The sequence below is a fragment of the Crinia signifera genome, chromosome 2 (assembly GCF_055691185.1).
Source record: "Crinia signifera chromosome 2, ASM5569118v1, whole genome shotgun sequence".
Taxonomy (NCBI): domain Eukaryota; kingdom Metazoa; phylum Chordata; class Amphibia; order Anura; family Myobatrachidae; genus Crinia; species Crinia signifera.
Window position 1 is genome coordinate 402931534 of NC_139218.1, and position 20461 is coordinate 402951994.

The 20461-nt window shown below is 51.4% G+C and overlaps 1 protein-coding gene across 1 annotated transcript; it reads left to right on the top strand.

Moving 5' to 3' along the window:
* Positions 1 to 4843: 4843 nt before the first annotated feature.
* LOC146058636 (dynein heavy chain domain-containing protein 1-like) lies at positions 4844 to 10901 on the top strand. The gene is made up of 3 exons (XM_083170909.1): positions 4844 to 4944; positions 8517 to 9093; positions 10733 to 10901. Exons 1-3 carry the CDS (start codon positions 4872 to 4874, stop codon positions 10899 to 10901), a joined length of 819 nt encoding a protein of 272 aa, XP_083027035.1. The 5' UTR covers positions 4844 to 4871.
* Positions 10902 to 20461: the final 9560 nt, after the last annotated feature.

Consider the following 20461-nt stretch of genomic DNA (forward strand, 5'->3'; position numbering starts at 1 on the left):
CGGGAATGTCTGTATTACACGTGTCCTGAGAGTGAGGAGATGCCGGGACTGTCTGTACTACACGTGTCCTGAGAGTGAGGGGATGCCGGGACTGTCTGTATTACACGTGTCCTGAGAGTGAGGGGACGCCGGGACTGCCTGCATTACACGTGTCCTGAGAGTGAGGGGACGCCAGGACTGTCTGTATTACACGTGTCCTGAGAGTGAGGGGACGCCGGGACTGTCTGTATTACACATGTCCTGAGAGTGAGGGGATCCAGAGACTGTCTGTATTACACGTGTGCTGAGAGTGAGGGGACGCCGGGACAGTCTGTATTACACGTGTCCTGAGAGTGAGGGGACACCGGGACTGTCTGTATTACACGTGTCCTGAGAGTGAGGGGACACCGGGACTGTCTGTATTACACGTGTACTGAGAGTGAGGGGACACCGGGACTGTCTGTATTACATGTGTCCTGAGAGTGAGGGGACGCCGGGACTGTCTGTATTACACGTGTCCTGAGAGTGAGGGGACACCGGGACTGTCTGTATTACACGTGTCCTGAGAGTGAGGGGACACCGGGACTGTCTGTATTACACGTGTACTGAGAGTGAGGGAACGCCGGGACAGTCTGTATTACACGTGTCCTGAGAGTGAGGGGACGCCGGGACAGTCTGTATTACACGTGTCCTGAGAGTGAGGGGACGCTGGGACAGTCTGTATTACATGTATCCTGAGAGTGAGGGGATGCCGGGACAGTCTGTATTACACGTGTCCTGAGAGTGAGGGGACGCCGGGACAGTCTGTATTACACGTGTCCTGAGAGTGAGGGGACGCCGGGACTGTCTGTATTACACGTGTCCTGAGAGTGTGGGGACGCCGGGACTGTCTGTATTACACGTCTCCTGAGAGTGAAGGGAGGCCGGGACTATCTGTATTACACATGTCCTGAGAGTGAGGGGACGCCGGGACTGTCTGTATTACACGTCTCCTGAGAGTGAAGGGAGGCCGGGACTGTCTGTATCACACATGTCCTGAGAGTGAGGGGACGCCGGGACTGTCTGTATTACACGTCTCCTGAGAGTGATGGGAGGCCGGGACTGTCTGTATTACACGTGTCATGAGAGTGAGGGGACTCCGGGACTGTCTGTATTACACGTGTCCTGAGAGTGAGGGAACGCCGGGACTGTTTGTATTACACGCGTCCTGAGAGTGAGGGGATGCCGGGACTGTCTGTATTACACGTGTCCTGAGAGTGAGGGGACGCCGAGACTGTATGTATTACACGTGTCCTGAGAGTGAGGGGAAGCCGGGACTGTCTGTATTACACGTGTCCTGAGAGTGAGGGGACTGTTGGTATTACACGTGTCCTGAGAGTGAGGGGACACCCGGACTGTCTGTATTACACGTGTCCTGAGATTGAGGAGATGCCGGGACTGTCTGTATTACACGTGTCCTGAGAGTGAGGGGACGCCGGGACTGTCTGTATTACACGTGTCCTGAGAGTGTGGGGACGCCGGGACTGTCTGTATTACACGTGTCCTGAGAGTGAGGGGACGCCGGGACTGTCTGTATTACACGTGTCCTGAGAGAGGGGACACCTGGACTGTCTGTATCACACGTGTCCTGAGAGTGAGGGGACGCCGGGACTGTCTGTATTACACGTGTCCTGAGAGTGAGGGGACGCCGGGACTGTCTGTATTACACGTGTCTTGAGAGTGAGGGGACGCCGGGACTGTCTGTATTACACGTGTCCTGAGAGTGAGGGGACGCTGGGACAGTCTGTATTACATGTGTCCTGAGAGTGAGGGGATGCCGGGACAGTCTGTATTACACGTGTCCTGAGAGTGAGGGGACGCCGGGACAGTCTGTATTACACGTGTCCTTAGAGTGAGGGGACGCCGGGACTGTCTGTATTACACGTGTCCTGAGAGTGTGGGGACGCCGGGACTGTCTGTATTACACGTCTCCTGAGAGTGAAGGGAGGCCGGGACTGTCTGTATTACACATGTCCTGAGAGTGAGGGGACGCCGGGACTGTCTGTATTACACGTCTCCTGAGAGTGAAGGGAGGCCGGGACTGTCTGTATCACACATGTCCTGAGAGTGAGGGGACGCCGGGACTGTCTGTATTACACGTCTCCTGAGAGTGAAGGGAGGCCGGGACTGTCTGTATTACACGTGTCATGAGAGTGAGGGGACTCCGGGACTGTCTGTATTACACGTGTCCTGAGAGTGAGGGGACGCCGAGACTGTATGTATTACACGTGTCCTGAGAGTGAGGGGAAGCCGGGACTGTCTGTATTACACGTGTCCTGAGAGTGAGGGGACTGTTGGTATTACACGTGTCCTGAGAGTGAGGGGACAACCGGACTGTCTGTATTACACGTGTCCTGAGATTGAGGAGATGCCGGGACTGTCTGTATTACACGTGTCCTGAGAGTGAGGGGACGCCGGGACTGTCTGTATTACACGTGTCCTGAGAGTGTGGGGACGCCGGGACTGTCTGTATTACACGTGTCCTGAGAGTGAGGGGACGCCGGGACTGTCTGTATTACACGTGTCCTGAGAGTGAGGGGAGGCCGGGACTGTCTGTATAACACGCGTCCTGAGAGTGAGGGGAGGCCGGGACAGTCTGTATTACATGTGTCCTGAGAGTGAGGGGACGCCGGGACAGTCTGTATTACATGTGTCCTGAGAGTGAGGGGACGCCGGTACAGTCTGTATTACACGTGTCTTGAGAGTGAGGGGACGCCGGGACTGTCTGTATCACACGTGTCCTGAGAGTGAGGGGACGCCGGGACTGTCTGTATCACACGTGTCCTGAGAGTGAGGGGACGCCGGGACTGTCTGTATTACACGTGTCCTGAGAGAGGGGACACCTGGACTGTCTGTATCACACGTGTCCTGAGAGTGAGGGGACGCCGGGACTGTCTGTATTACACGTGTCCTGAGAGTGAGGGGACGCCGGGACTGTCTGTATTACACATGTCTTGAGAGTGAGGGGACGCCGGGACTGTCTGTATTACACGTGTCCTGAGAGTGAGGGGACGCTGGGACTGTCTGTATTACACGTGTCCTGAGAGTGAGGGGACGCCGGGACTGTCTGTATTACACGTGTCCTGAGAGTGAGGGGACGCCGGGACTGTCTGTATTACACGTGTCTTGAGAGTGAGGGGACACCGGGACTGTCTGTATTACACATGTCCTGAGAGTAAGGGGACACCGGGACTGTCTGTATCACACATGTCCTGAGAGTGAGGGGACGCTGGGACTGTCTGTATTCCACGTGTCCTGAGAGTGAGGGGACGCCGGGACTGTCTGTATTACACGTGTCCTGAGAGTGAGGGGACACCGGGACTGCCTGTATCACACATGTCCTGAGAGTGAGGGGACGCTGGGACTGTCTGTATTCCACGTGTCCTGAGAGTGAGGGGACGCCGGGACTGTCTGTATTACACGTGTCCTGAGAGTGAGGGGACCCCGGGACTGTCTGTATTACACGTGTCTTGAGAGTGAGGGGACGCCGGGACTGTCTGTATTACACGTGTCCTGAGAGTGAGGGGACGCCGGGACTGTCTGTATTACACATGTCCTGAGAGTGAGGGGACGTCGGGACTGTCTGTATTACACGTGTCCTCAGTAGCGCATGCAGGGGGGGTTTCTGAGTACCCAGAAACCCCTCCAGGAATCTTGGGTCCCCTCTTTCCTGGGGTACAAGAATTTAAAAAATCGGCCCTGGGGAACCGGAGATATCTGACTTCAAAGCAGTGGTCCCCATCCAAGCCTGTTAATTGCTCTTCCCAGTCAGATACTTCAGGTTCTGTCTGACTTAGAGTTTTTCTGAGGGTATATTCCAAAAGCTGGGACTCTCCCCCTTTGATGGACACTAGAAGCTTGTCTCTACTGTTCCCATAACCAGAGATATCAGCCTTCCAGCAGCTGGTTGCTGCTCCAGCTCCACACACCTGGTAGGTAGTTTTATATACTTGTTGGCAGATTACTCTGCCTCCTGAATTCTGATCCCCTAGTCCCCAATATCATTTGGTAGGTGGGAATCTCTAGTTTTTAATTCCATTAAAATCTAAGAAATCTATTTCTGGGAACTGGAGATATCTGCAGTCAAGCAAGCTGTCCTCCCACCAGAAAATTATGAATAATAAGCCCACTCCACTATACACCCCTCCTCTGCATATTAAACATCCTCTACCACCCTGGAAGTTATGTATCAGGGCCCCTTCATTCAGCCCAATGCCCCCTTCTCCCACCATCTGTGCAGTAAAGGGGCAATTAGTGGAAATTACTGATCCAGGCCCTACATGCTGAGCGGTTGATATAATACCCCCTACCACCCGCAGGACATCAAAGCTTCCCTCACCCCTACCACTGGAGGATCGGTAGGGGCCCCAATACATTGCTATGCCCAGGGGCCTACACTGCTGTTAAATATATATATATATATATATATATATATATATATATATATATATTATTATTTATATACATTTGGTCTATCTATAATACTTTAACTGACCCGGCATATACTGGGTCACATAAGTGTCCATCTCCGTGCTTTGCTCCGCCCCTCTCTGGAAACCCCGTTCTGAAAATCCTGCGTTTGCCCCTGGTCCTGAGAGTGAGGGGACGCCGGGATGCAGGCATGGGTGCGGGTGTAGATGGTGGCTGCGTGCGTGAGGGGCAGGGGTGCATGGAGATGATGCCAGGGAGGGAAGGCAGTGGGAGGAGATGCTACTGGTGACCTGCCACATGGTGCACAGTAATGGTTTTGCCTGAATGTATTATTGACGATGACGATGATTATTGATTATTATTATTATTATTATTAATAATATTATAGAGATTTGCAGGACACACTTCTCCATGTTCGTGCAATGGAATCACATCAGAAACACAGAGGAACACAGCTGCCTCCTCTTCCGAAACACGTGACCCAGCCACACACAGGTACAACAAATTGGCAAACGTGACAGCATCCTGCTAAACACCTATTGCTCAGTTGGTGACATGGCATCATGTGACTGAGCGGGTGACATGGCGCCAGGTGACTGAGCGGAGACATGGCACAATGTGACTGAGCAGGTGACATGGCGCCAGGTGACATGGCACCATGTGACTAAGCGGCGTCATGGCACCATGTGACTGAGCGGAGACATGGTGCCAAGTGACTGAGCGGAGACATGGCTCCACGTGACTTGCGGACACATTGCTCCATGTAACTTTGCCGGTGACATGGCGCCAGGTGACTGAGCTGGTGACATGGCGCCAGGTGACTGAGCTGGTGACATGGCGCCAGGTGACTGAGCTGGTGACATGGCGCCAGGTGACTGAGCTGGTGACATGGCGCCAGGTGACTGATTGGAGACATGGCGCCAGGTGACTGATTGGAGACATGGCGTCAGGTGACGATGCGGACACATGGCGCCAGGTGACTGCAGACACATGGCGCCATGTCACTTTGCGGACACATGGCGCCATGTCACTTTGCGGACACATGGCGCCATGTCACTTTGCGGACACATGGCGCCATGTCACTTTGCGGACACATGGCGCCATGTCACTTTGCGGACACATGGCGCCATGTCACTTTGCGGACACATGGCGCCATGTCACTTTGCGGACACATGGCGCCATGTCACTTTGCGGACACATGGCGCCATGTCACTTTGCGGACACATGGCGCCATGTCACTTTGCGGACACATGGCGCCATGTCACTTTGCGGACTCATGGCGCCATGGGACTGTGCTGAGACATGGAGCCAGGGGACTGTGCGGGTGACATTGCGCCAGGTGACTGTGCGGGTGACATTGTGCCAGGTGACTGAGCGGGTGACATGGCGCCAGGTGACTCTGCGGTGACATGGCGCCAGGTGACTGTGCGGAGACATGGCGCCAGGTGGCTGAGGGGTGACGGGTGGCTGAGGGGTGACGCTGTAGTGCGTGGCTGAGGGGTGACGTGTGGCTGAGATGTGGCGCTATAAGGCGTGGCTGAGGGGTGACACTGTATTGCGTGGCTGAGGGGGGACGTGTGGCTGAGATGTGGCGCTATAAGGCGTGGCTGAGGGGTGACACTGTATCGCGTGGCTGAGGGGGGACGTGTGGCTGAGGGGTGACACTGTATCGCGTGGCTGAGGGGGGACGTGTGGCTGAGGGGTGACACTGTATCGCGTGGCTGAGGGGGGACGTGTGGCTGAGATGTGGCGCTATAAGGCGTGGCTGAGGTGTGACGTGTGGCTGAGATGTGGCGCTATAAGGCGTGGCTGAGGGGTGACACTGTATCGCGTGGCTGAGGGGTTACGTGTGGCTGAGATGTGGCGCTATAAGGCGTGGCTGAGGGGTGACACTGTATCGCGTGGCTGAGGGGTTACGTGTGGCTGAGATGTGGCGCTATAAGGCGTGGCTGAGGGGTGACACTGTATCGCTTGGCTGAGGGGGGATGTGTGGCTGAGATGTGGCGCTATAAGGCGTGGCTGAGGGGTATCGCTGTATCCCGTGTCTGAGGGGTGACGTGTGGCTGAGATGTGGCGCTATAAGGCGTGGCTGAGGGGTGACACTGTATCGCGTGGCTGAGGGGTGACGTGTGGCTGATATGTGGCGCTATAAGGCGTGGCTGAGGGGTGACACTGTATCGCGTGGCTGAGGGGGGACGTGTGGCTGTGATGTGTCGCTATAAGGCGTGGCTGAGGGGTGACACTGTATCGCGTGGCTGAGGGGGGACGTGTGGCTGAGGGGTGACACTGTATTGCGTGGCTGAGGGGGGACGTGTGGCTGAGATGTGGCGCTATACGGCGTGGCTGAGGTGTGACGTATGGCTGAGATGTGGCGCTATAAGGCGTGGCTGAGGGGTGACACTGTATCGCGTGGCTGAGGGGTTACGTGTGGCTGAGATGTGGCGCTATAAGGCGTGGCTGAGGGGTGACACTGTATCGCGTGGCTGAGAGGGGATGTGTGGCTGAGATGTGGCGCTATAAGGCGTGGCTGAGGGGTGACACTATCGCGTGGCTGAGGGGGACGTGTGGCTGAGATGTGGTGCTGTAAGGCGTGGCTGAGGGGTGACACTGTATTGCGTGGCTGAGGGGGGATGTGTGGCTGAGATGTGGCGCTATAAGGCGTGGCTGAGGGGTGACACTGTATCGTGTGGCTGAGATGTGGTGCTGTAAGGCGTGGCTGAGGGGTGACACTGTATCGCGTGGATGAGGGGGGACGTGTGGCTGAGATGTGGTGCTGTAAGGCGTGGCTGAGGAGTGACACTGTATCGCGTGGCTGAGGGGGGACGTGTGGTTGAGATGTGGTGCTGTAAGGCGTGGCTGAGGGGTTACGTGTGGCTGAGATGTGTCGCTATAAGGCGTGGCTGAGGGGTGACACTGTATCGCGTGGCTGAGGGGGGACGTGTGGCTGAGATGTGTCGCTATAAGGCGTGGCTGAGGGGTGACACTGTATCGCGTGGCTGAGGGGGGACGTGTGGCTGAGATGTGGTGCTGTAAGGCGTGGCTGAGGGGTGACACTGTATCGCGTGGCTGAGGGGGGACGTGTGGCTGAGATGTGGTGCTGTAAGGCGTGGCTGAGGGGTGACACTGTATCGCGTGGCTGAGATGTGGTGTCTATTGATACCTCTCTATGGTTAAAATCCTAATGAATTAAAGCACCAGTCAATATAGGTATTTACCTTATATATCACAGAACTATATGCTGTGGTAATGCCTCTGTGACAAAGCACCCGATAAATAGATATTTTGCCGTTTTCATTTAATTTTTAAGTCACTACAATCAATAATTGATTGCACCTTGTAACATTTTTCACTTGTTATTAATTTTAGTATTGTCACTTCATCAAAAATTCAGCCAGGCCATCTGATGCCTCACGGGATAATATCCCCCTATTGAGACCATGAAGTGATCAAGGCTGATACATTCACATTAATTTGTGAATTGTGATAAACAATACAAGTAATAATTGTTTTATATTCACGCACACTAACACTGCATCAAAAAAAGAGAAAAAAATTATAAATCTTTTTCTGTAAAAGTTTCTCCCCATTGAATATGGCAATTAGGTGTAGTCAGTAAATTTTTGAAATAATTTTTATTAAGTTGTGCCCCGACAAAAAGAGTCACCCTTTTTTTCTCCTTTTGCGATACCCAGTAAATTGTGACTCAAGGGAGCACCACCAACAAAGAAATCTTTAGGGACATTTAGATCCTGTGATATGTAATATGTTGGTTCTCAATATTGTAATGTGATATACCCTACCGGGAGTCTGTGCTAGTCCCTCCTACTTCCCTTTGAGATGTGGTGCTGTAAGGCGTGGCTGAGGGGTGACACTGTATCGCGTGGCTGAGGGGGGACGTGTGGCTGAGATGTGGTGCTGTAAGGCGTGGCTGAGGGGTGACACTGTATCGCGTGGCTGAGATGTGGTGCTGTAAGGCGTGGCTGAACATTGTGCTGTTATGGTGCTACAGCCCATTTAGTGTGTTCTCTACCACACACATGACCTGTTACTTTGCGTGTTCCTGACAGGTAGCCCTGATGGCCCTATGAGGTCGCCTCTGGCTGGTTACAGCCACTACAGAGCACTGTGCCTCATGTTGGAGAAGGCCTCATCCTCTAAACATGGAGCTGCCTGGAACGTGTCGGTTCTGGCCAGGGAGCTCGTACGGTTCCTCTCGGTACCTGCTCAGGGCTGTGACCGTGAATGGTGGCTACAACTGCTGGAGGTTCTGAGACTCCTGCGGCCATTCCGCGAGCATTTGTCAGGTGAACGCGGCGTCCTCCTTCCAGCTCTGGAGAAATTGCACAGACAGTATGAACGCCAACGACACCTGCTCAGTGATTTGGATATTCTGCAAGCTCTGGCTGCGGCCTTCCCCCCTGACCCCTCAACATTGTTCCAGCTTCCCAAACACCTGGAGAACCTCTATCAGCCCAAACCCGAGGGCATCCATTTACGGGAACTGCCCCAATATGTAGGGGATGTAGGGGCAGAGCTGGCGGGTGCGGAGTCTCTATGGCGCTGCAGCCGTGGCATGACTTCCCTTGCAATGCAAACAGACCTTCCAGTGGACTTACTACCACCCGTGGAACTGCAGCCCATCAGGTGAGTGACTCGCTCCTGTCCTGTCTCTTATTACTCTGACCCTTCTCTTCCAGGCTTGATCCCTCAGCTCCTCCTCCTACAGTCACTGTGAGGAGCACTTCTATATAGGGTTATGAGGGGAGATAGTCATACAGCCAAGGTCAACAAGCCTACAATCACTGTGAGGAGCACTGCATGGGGTAATGATGGGAGATAGTCATACAGCCATGGACACCAAGCCTACAGTCACTGCGAGGAGCACTGCATGGAGTTATGAGGGGTGATAGTCATACAGCCATGGTCACAAAGCCTACAATCACTGTGAGGAGCACTGCATGGGGTAATGATGGGAGATAGTCATACAGCCAAGGTCAACAAGCCTACAATCACTGTGAGGAGCACTTCATGGGGTAATGAGGGGAGATAGTCGTACAGCCAAGGTCAACAAGCCTACAATCACAGTGAGGAGCACTGCATGGGGTAATGAGGGGAGATAGTCATACAGCCATGGTCACCAAGCCTACAGTCACTGTAAGGAGCACTGCATGGGGTAATGATGTGCGATAGTCATACAGCCATGGTCACCAAGCCTACAATCACTGTGAGGAGCACTTCTTTATAGGGTAATGAGGGGAGATGGTCAACAAGCCTACAATCACTGTGAGGAGCACTGCATGGGGTAATCATGGGTGATAGTCATACAGCCATGGTCACCAAGCCTACAGTCACTGCGAGGAGCACTGCATGGAGTTATGAGGGGAGATAGTCATACAGCCATGGTCACCAAGCCTACAGTCACTGTGAGGAGCACTGCATGGGGTAATGAGGGGAGATAGTCATACAGCCATGGTCACCAAGCCTACAGTCACTGTGAGGAGCACTGCATGGGGTGATGAAGGGTGATAGTCATACAGCCATGGTCACCAAGCCTACAGTCACTGTGCGGAGCACTATTACACGGATAATGAGGTGCGATACAACATCAGAGGTCACTGGTGACCATGTTGAAGATAAGGTTGGTGGAGTGGAGGGAGCAGTGACCATGTTGAGGATAAGGTTGGTGGAGTGGAGGGAGCAGTGACCATGTTGAAGATAAGGTTGGTGGAGTGGAGGGAGCAGTGACCATGTTGAAGATAAGGTTGGTGGAGTGGAGGGAGCAGTGACCATGTTGAAGATAAGGTTGGTGGAGTGGAGGGAGCAGTGACCATGTTGAAGATAAGGTTGGTGGAGTGGAGGGAGCAGTGACCATGTTGAAGATAAGGTTGGTGGAGTGGAGGGAGCAGTGACCATGTTGAAGATAAGGTTGGTGGAGTGGAGGGAGCAGTGACCATGTTGAAGATAAGGTTGGTGGAGTGGAGGGGGCAGTGACCAGGTGGAAGTGGAGCTTAAGTAGAATAGAATGTGGTAAAAGGGATGTAGATAATATATGACGCAGGGGAGCGTGGTAGTTTAGGACCAGACTCTCCTGTCTACTATTGTCTGGGATCCGGGGCCGGAGTAGGGTTCTATAATTATTAGTATTCTTATTACATACTGTACCATCAGCAGCTGCTATATTCATATGTCTGAGGTGCTGGGATAGGGAGTAATCGCTGTTATCCCTATGTATAGGCCTTCTCCAGTACACAATGTGCATACAGCTTTCTCTTCTGTTCCTCAGGGCGGACCTGGCAGCTCCTCACCCAATTATGGAGCAGAAGCAAAACAGAGACAGCGTGGGACAGGTGATCGGGGGGTGTGAGGCTGCAGAGCTTATGGCCAAATACCGACATCTAGGAAAAGTGGCTTTCCTGTACCTGAGCAGGGATCCGGGGATCCAGTGCTGGTGAGTGTGACTCTCAGGTTATAGTGTAGCCTTCCTGTACCTGAGCAGGGATCCGGGGATCCAGTGCTGGTGAGTGTGACTCTCAGGTTATAGTGTAGCCTTCCTGTACCTGAGCAGGGTTCCGGGGATCCAGAGTTGGGGGGAGAGGGGGTAGAGTTACCGCCTCGTGTAGGGGGCGCAAGAGATACGGGGTGCTTCGCCAAGCTGCAGTGTGGGTAGAGGGTAGTCAACCTCCTATAGAATACAGAGAAAAAATGGGGGGGTACACTGTGCTAAAAAATTGGGGGGGGGGGGGTGGGTAATAAACAATGTGTGCCAATGGAATGTAAAAATTGCTGTATTTATTTAAAAAACATATATAAGAACATGGGGTATGACATAGAATAAAAATATGAATTCGCCAGATGGAATTAATAGAGGGGTGTTAAAAATTGTCCAGTAGATACGGTACCGTATTTTTGTAGCCACTAATAGGTAGGTCCGTTCGGATGTCCTCCGTTCGGGTTTAGTCCTGGATGGGTCCTTTGTTAGGTTCCCAATAAGTATCCGTGATGTTTTAGGATAATAATAAACAAGGAGACTGGTCCGGATCAAGGCAATTGTAGATGGTGAACTAAGAGGGTGCTCTTATCCAGTTTTGGACCTTTGCCATCTACAATTGCCTTGATCCGGACCAGTCTCCTTGTTTATTATCCTAAAACATCACGGATACTTATTGGGAACCTAACAAAGGACCCATCCAGGACTAAACCCGAACGGAGGACATTTATTTATTATTTATTTATTAACAGTTTCTTATATAGCGCAGCATATTCCGTTGCGCTTTACAATAGCAGACAGTGAAACAACAAAACAGGGTATTTACAGACAGTCAAAATGTAGGAGGGCCCTGCTCGCAAGCTTACAATCTATAGGGAAATAGGCATTGATACATAAGGATAGATACTGTATTCTTTATTGCATCGATTCCACCAGAACGCAAGGTTCTATGACTGGTTCTGGAATTTGATAAGCTTGCCTGAAGAGATGAGTCTTCAGGGAACGCTTATAGGTTTGGAGACTGGAGGAGAGTCTTATTGTGCTTGGGAGGGCATTCCACAGAGTGGGTGCAGCCCGAAGAAAGTCCTGCAGTCGGGAATGGGAGCGGGTAATGAGTGTGGATGAGAGACGCAGATCTTGGGAGGAGCGTAGAGGTCGTGTTGGATGATATTTTGAGATAAGAGAGGATATGTATGTTGGTGTAGTTTAGTTTATGGCTTTGTGTGTAAGTAAAAGAATTTTGTATTGAATACGGTAGAATACAGGTAACCAATGAAGTGACTGACAGAGTAGCTTTGCAGACGATGAACGTCTGGCTAGGAAGATTAGCCTTGCAGCTGCATTCATAATGGACTGTAGTGGTGAGAGTCTGTATTGGGGAAGGCCAATAAGGAGACTATTGCAATAATCAATGCGTGAGATGATGAGAGCATGGATTAGAGTTTTTGCAGTGTCTTGTGTAAGGTAAGGGCGAATTTTAAATATGTTTTTTAGGTGCATGTGGCATGATTTTGAGACAGATTGAATGTGGGGTACAAAGGAAAGTTCTGAGTCAAGGATAACACCTAGGCAGCGAGCTTGAGAGGTAGGAGTGATTGTCATCTTCTCAACAGCGATAGAGATATCAGGTTGGTAACTACTATTTATTGGCGGAAATATAATTAATTCTGTTTTTGAGATATTAAGTTTGAGGTGGCGAGATGACATCCAGGATGAAACAGCAGAAAGGCATTCAGAGACACGGCTCAATACAGATGGGGACAGGTCCGGGGAGGATAGGTAGAGCTGAGTATCATCCGCATACAGATGATACTGAAATCCAAAGGAGCTGATTATTTTGCCAAGAGATGAGGTATAGATTGAGAAAAGCAGGGGACCTAAAACTGAACCCTGAGGTACTCCAACTGAAAGAGGTAGCGAAGAGGAGGTAGAATCAGAGAAACGAACACTAAAGGAGCGGTTAGAGAGGTAGGATGAGAACCAAGAGAGGGCTGTGTCTTTAAGACCTATGGATTGTAGTGTTTGTATGAGAAGTGTGTGGTCAACAGTGTCAAAAGCAGCAGAGAGATCTAGAAGAATTAGTAGTGAGTAGTGGCCTTTAGACTTAGCAGTGACCAGATCATTCACAACTTTAGTCAGTGCTGTCTCTGTGGAGTGTTGGGCACGAAAGCCTGACTGATGCGGGTCCATTAAGTTGTGCGAGTTAAGAAAGTGTGTGAGGCGAGTATAAGCAAGTCTTTCAAGTAGTTTGGAGGTGCATGGAAGTTGAGAAATGGGACGGTAGTTTGAGAGAGAGCTTGGATCAGAATTCTGTTTTTTCAGAATCGGAGTAATAACTGCTTGTTTGAACAATGAAGGAAAGACACCAGTAGAGAAAGAGAGGTTACAGATTTTAGTTAAGATTGGAATGAGCACAGGAGACAGAGATTTACTTATTTGCGAGGGTAAAGGGTCAAGAGGAGAGGTAGTAGAGTGGGAGGCAGAGAAAAGTGCAGATACTTCATCTTCATTTGTGGGATCAAATGAAGCAAATGCTTCAGAGGGCTCAGGTATGGAATTGAACATATCACCAACCGAGTTGGAGCATACCAATTCATCTCTGATCTTGTCAATCTTATCCCTGAAGTAGGAAGCAAGATCTTGTGCATGGATAGTGGTTGGTGGCTTGGGTGAGGGAGGGTTGAGAAGGGATTTAAATGTATTAAAAAGTCGTTTTGGGTTAGAAGCTTGAGCAGAAATGAGAGTTTGGAAATATGTTTGTTTGGCAGTTTCCAGAGCATAACTATAGTACTGGTAGATATTCTTATATGTAAAGAAATCCATTGGACTGTGAGATTTACGCCATTTACGCTCAGCTTTGCGTGAGATATTTTGTAGGTGTCTCGTTAATTTAGAGTGCCACGGTTGGCGTCTAGGCCTACGTGGAGTGTGGTGGGTAACTGGAGCCACTTCATCCAGGGCTGTTTTGAGGGTTAGGTTTAGGTGTGATACCGCCATCTCAGGAGTAGTGAATGCAGAAATAGGAGCAAGCTGTTGTTGCAGTGAGGAGGAGAGTACTTGAAAATTAATATCATTAATATTTCTGCGGACTTGAGGTGGATTAAAGGATTTCTGTGTTTTTGAGTTAGAAGTACTAGAGGACAGCATGCAGGTGATAAGGTTGTGATCTGAGAGAGGGAAAGGAGAATTGGTGAATTCCGACACTGAGCACAGCTTAGTGAATATCAGATCAAGACAGTGGCCATCCCGATGAGTAGAGGAGTCAGTCCATTGGGAGAGGCTGAGAGAGGAGGTTAGAGAGAGTAGTTTGGTGGCATGAGCAGCAGATTTTGGGCTATCAATAGCAATGTTGAAGTCACCCATGATGATGGTTGAGATGTCAGCAGAAAGGAAGTGAGGGAGCCAGGCAGAAAAATCTTCCAGAAATCGTGTTAAATCCGAACGGACCTACCTATTAGTGGCTACAAAAATACGGTACCGTATCTACTGGACAATTTTTAACACCCCTCTATTAATTCCATCTGTCGAATTCATATTTTTATTCTATGTCATACCCCATGTTCTTATATATGTTTTTTAAATAAATACAGCAATTTTTACATTCCATTGGCACACATTGTTTATTACCCCCCCCATTTTTTAGCGCAGTGTACCCCCCCTTTTTTTATCCGGGGATCCAGTGCTGGTGAGTGTGACTCTCTCTCTGGTTATAGTGTAGCCTTCCTGTACCTGAGCAGGGATCCGGGGATCCAGTGCTGGTGAGTGCGTCTCTCTCAGGTTATTGTGTAGCTTTCCTGTACCTGAGCAGGGATCCGGGGATCCAGTGCTGGTGAGTGCGTCTCTCTCAGGTTATTGTGTAGCTTTCCTGTACCTGAGCAGGGATCCGGGGATCCAGTGCTGGTGAGTGCGGCTCTCTCAGGTTATAGTGTAGCCTTCCTGTACCTGAGCAGGGATCCGGGGATCCAGTGCTGGTGAGTGTGACTCTCTCTCTGGTTATAGTGTAGCCTTCCTGTACCTGAGCAGGGATCCGGGGATCCAGTGCTGGTGAGTGCGTCTCTCTCAGGTTATTGTGTAGCTTTCCTGTACCTGAGCAGGGATCCGGGGATCCAGTGCTGGTGAGTGCGGCTCTCTCAGGTTATAGTGTAGCCTTCCTGTACCTGAGCAGGGATCCGGGGATCCAGTGCTGGTGAGTGTGACTCTCTCTCTGGTTATAGTGTAGCCTTCCTGTACCTGAGCAGGGATCCGGGGATCCAGTGCTGGTGAGTGCGTCTCTCTCAGGTTATTGTGTAGCTTTCCTGTACCTGAGCAGGGATCCGGGGATCCAGTGCTGGTGAGTGCGGCTCTCTCAGGTTATAGTGTAGCCTTCCTGTACCTGAGCAGGGATCCGGGGATCCAGTGCTGGTGAGTGTGACTCTCTCTCAGGTTATAGAGTAGCTTTCCTGTACCTGAGCAGGGATCCAGGGATCCAGTATTGGTGGGTGTAGCTCTCTCTGGTTATAGTGTAGCTTTCCTGTACCTGAGGCAGGGATCCGGGGATCCAGTGCTGGTGAGTGCGGCTCTCTCTCAGGTTATAGTGTAGCCTTCCTGTACCTGAGCAGGGATCCGGGGATCCAGTGCTGGTGAGTGCGTCTCTCTCTCTCAGGTTATAGTGTAGCCTTCCTGTACCTGAGCAGGGATCCGGGGATCCAGTGCTGGTGAGTGCGGCTCTCTCTCAGGTTATAGTGTAGCCTTCCTGTACCTGAGCAGGGATCCGGGGATCCAGTGCTGGTGAGTGCGGCTCTCTCTCTCAGGTTATAGTGTAGCCTTCCTGTACCTGAGCAGGGATCCGGGGATCCAGTGCTGGTGAGTGCGGCTCTCAGGTTATAGAGTAGCTTTCCTGTACCTGAGCAGGGATCTGAGGATCCAGTTTTGGTGAGTGCGGCTCTCTCAGGTTATAGTGTAGCCTTCCTGTACCTGAGCAGGGATCCGGGGATCCAGTGCTGGTGAGTGCGGCTCTTTCAGGTTATAGAGTAGCTTTCCTGTACCTGAGCAGGGATCCGAAGATCCAGTGTTGGTGAGTGCGGCTCTCTCAGGTTATAGTGTAGCCTACCTGTACCTGAGCAGGGATCCGGGGATCCAGTGCTGGTGAGTGCGGCTCTTAGGTTATAGTGTAGCCTTCTTGTACCTGAGCAGGGATCCGGTGATCCAGTGCTGGTGAGTGCGGCTCTCAGGTTATAGTGTATCCTTCCTGTACCTGAGCAGGGATTCGGGGATCCAGTGTTAGTGAGTGCGGCTCTCAGGTTATAGTGTAGCTTTCCTGTACCTGAGCAGGGATCCGGGGATCCAGTGTTGGTGAGTGTGACTCTCTCTCAGGTTATAGTGTAGCTTTCCTGTACCTGAACAGGGATCCGGGGATCCAGTGCTGGTGAGTGCGGCTTTCAGGTTATAGTGTAGCTTTCCTGTACCTGAGCGGGGATCCAGTGCTGGTGAGTGCGGCTCTCTCTCAGGTTATAGTGTAGCTTTCCTGTACCTGAGCAGGGATCCGGGGATCCAGTGCTGGTGAGTGCGGCTCTCTCTCAGGTTATAGTGTAGCTTTCCTGTACCTGAGCGGGGATCCAGTGCTGGTGAGTGCGGCTCTCTCTCAGGTTATAGTGTAGCTTTCCTGTACCTGAGCAGGGATCCGGGGATCCAGTGCTGGTGAGTGCGGCTCTCTCTCAGGTTATAGTGTAGCCTTCCTGTACCTGAGCGGAGATCCAGTGCTGGTGAGTGCGGCTCTCTCTCAGGTTATAGTGTAGCTTTCCTGTACCTGAGCAGGGATCCGGGGATCCAGTGCTGGTGAGTGCGGCTCTCTCTCAGGTTATAGTGTAGCCTTCCTGTACCTGAGCAGGGATCTGGGGATCCAGTGTTGGTGAGTGCGGCGGTCTCAGGTTATAGTGTAGCCTTCCTGTACCTGAGCAGGGATTCGGGGATCCAGTGTTAGTGAGTGCGGCTCTCAGGTTATAGTGTAGCTTTCCTGTACCTGAGCGGGGATCCAGTGCTGGTGAGTGCGGCTCTCTCTCAGGTTATAGTGTAGCTTTCCTGTACCTGAGCAGTGATCCGGGGATCCAGTGCTGGTGAGTGTGACTCTCTCTCAGGTTATAGTGTAGCCTTCCTGTACCTGAGCAGGGATCCGGGAATCCAGTGCTGGTGAGTGCGGCTCTCTCTCAGGTTATAGTGTAGCCTTCCTGTACCTGAGCGGGGAACCAGTGCTGGTGAGTGCAGCTCTCTCTCAGGTTATAGTGTAGCTTTCCTGTACCTGAGCGGGGATCCAGTGCTGGTGAGTGCGGTTCTCTCTCAGGTTATAGTGTAGCCTTCCTGTACCTGAGCAGGGATCCGGGGATCTAGTGTTGGTGAGTGTGGCTCTCAGGTTATATTGTAGCCTTCCTGTACCTGAGCAGGGATCCGGGGATCCAGTGCTGGTGAGTGCGGCTCTTAGGTTATAGTGTAGCCTTCTTGTACCTGAGCAGGGATCCGGTGATCCAGTGCTGGTGAGTGCGGCTCTCAGGTTATAGTGTATCCTTCCTGTACCTGAGCAGGGATTCGGGGATCCAGTGTTAGTGAGTGCGGCTCTCAGGTTATAGTGTAGCTTTCCTGTACCTGAGCAGGGATCCGGGGATCCAGTGCTGGTGAGTGCGGCTCTCTCTCAGGTTATAGTGTAGCCTTCCTGTACCTGAGCAGGGATCTGGGGATCCAGTGTTGGTGAGTGCGGCGGTCTCAGGTTATAGAGTAGCTTTCCTGTACCTGAGCAGGGATCCGGGGATCCAGTGCTGGTGAGTGCGGCTCTCTCTCAGGTTATAGTGTAGCCTTCCTGTACCTGAGCAGGGATCTGGGGATCCAGTGTTGGTGAGTGCGGCGGTCTCAGGTTATAGAGTAGCTTTCCTGTACCTGAGCAGGGATCCGGGGATCCAGTGCTGGTGAGTGCGGCTCTCTCTCAGGTTATAGTGTAGCCTTCCTGTACCTGAGCAGGGATCTGGGGATCCAGTGTTGGTGAGTGCGGCGGTCTCAGGTTATAGAGTAGCTTTCCTGTACCTGAGCAGGGATCTGGGGATCCAGTGCTGGTGAGTGCGGCGCTCTCTCTCTCAGGTTATAATGTAGCTTCCCTGTACCTGAGCAGGGATCCGGTGATCCAGTGTTGGTTGGTGTGGCTCTCTCAGGTTCTAGTGAATGTCACGGACCCACTGGTGCTCCTCCAGATACATCAATCTGAGCAGCGTCGGCCGTGACTGGAGGTTCACTTTGGACACACAGGTCCCCTATATACGGTCACTGCTAGTGATGGACAAAACGGGTCACTAGCGAGAGCTGGGTTCCAGCAGATCAGTCCGCGGAAAAGATCCAGATCTTTTAGACGGGTCATCGGCTCACTTTGAAAGAAGGGGTAATTGATAATAACGAAGCATAATTTGTTTTACTATCATTTATTGCCATTTTTTTTACCTTTTTTTTTTTTTTAACATTGAGCTGAACAAATAAGAACATACATGACCGAGCAAAACACTGATCGATGGCTGGGTGCAGAATCGCCATCGATGGCAACCATCGATGGCGTCTGCACCGATGGCCAACCCCAGCAGCAGCTGCCTTATTATTCGTTCTTTTACTTGCAGTAGCAGCACTGAACTCAGTCTCTGAAGTCAGTACATCTCAGCTGCCACAGGTGGCAGTGCTGAGCTCAGGCAAATGCATTGTAATGAAAAGCGAAACTGAAAGTAAAAGAAACACGGGTCACCTTTTTAGGATCTGCGGCTCCCTTATGCGGGGTACACACCAGGACGACCCGCTCACGATGCACATCGTGAGCGGGTCGTCAGTGTCTCGTCCGACCCGCTCACGATGACGCGGGGAGGCACGACCCGCTCACGATGTGCACCGTGAGCAGGTCCGATCCGATGGCGACCCGCACCCGGCTGTATGGTCGTCATTGAGATCCTACCTGCAGCAGGTAGGATCTCAATAACAACCGACCGACCCGCGGGACCGCGCATCGGATCGGTATCGGTCCACACCAGGACAGAAAAGGGCCCAATCACCACACAATCTACATCCAATTGATCGGAATTGGATCTAGATTGTGCGGATCGGGCCCTAGTCGTCCTGGTGTGTACCCAGCATAACTCTTTTATGGGATCCGCAATACAATATGGATTGTGGGACACACAATACAATGTATACAAAGGCTGTAGCAAAAAGTGCCGTTTAAGCTAAGAACACAGATTCAGAACTGGAATTATGAATGATATATTCCAAGAATACTTCAGAGCTTTAGTTACAAGTGGTTACAAAGATGATTAAATATATTTTACAGATACACACAGTGGAATACAAACTCAAACAAAATAAAAAGGATTAAAAATGCCGAATCTTAACTTACTCCAAGTACCAGGAAACTGTTTGTGGGGGAATTTCACAGAGTTAGAGGTACAGTATGGTCAATCCCAGCATACAGCTGAAGTCCCCAAGAAATGAGCACAGGTTATTGTGAGAGAAGGGTAGATATAGGTCACTGCAGCTCCCTCAGAACCTCCCTCCCTCCCTCCAGAGTTTTTAACCAGTTTCCTGCTGGAGACTAATGAATGTCCCTAAGTAATGGAATCCTTCTACATGAAAGGTAGATTCCACCCTACTTCTAAGTAGGGGGTGGGGGTGGGGGGGGGGGGGGGGGGAGAACATCCTTGACCTCTCTCTGGACAATGTTGATCCAGCCCCCGGTCTGGTTTATGAGGGGTCTCAGATTCGTATCTGATATCATGGCTCTTTCAGGAAAGTTATACAGATCTGTTTTGCGTTTCCTGAAAGTGATGTCCTCTTGGCCCCACTACGATTTACAACTGTGGTCTGTCAGCTTATCAGAAGACCGAATTTGCCATCTAAAGCAGAGGACACAGCCATATTGTGCCAGTCCTAGGTCACATTTAAGCTATGATTATAAGATATACATACAGAACTGGGCACAGTGTCTAGATGAGGCCGCACCAGTGACCTATACAGAACTGGACACAGCATCTAGAGGAGGCCGCACCAGTGACCTATACAGAACTGGGCACAGTATCTAGATGAGGCCGCACCAGTGACCTATACAGAACTGGGCACAGAATCTTGATGAGGCCGCACCAGTGACCTATACAGAACTGGGCACAGAATCTAGATGAGGCCGCACCAGTGACCTATACAGAACTGGGCACAGTATCTAGATGAGGCCGCACCAGTGACCTATACAGAACTGGGCACAGTATCTAGATGAGGCCGCACCAGTGGCCTATACAGAACTGGGCACAGTATCTAGATGAGGCCGCACCAGTGACCTATACAGAACCGGGCACAGTATCTAGATGAGGCCGCACCAGTGACCTATACAGAACTGGGCACAGAATCTAGATGAGGCCGCACCAGTGACCTATACAGAACTGGGCCCAATATCTAGATGATGCCCCACCAGTGACCTATACAGAACTGGGCACAGTATCTAGATGAGGCCGCACCAGTGACCTATACAGAACTGGGCACAGT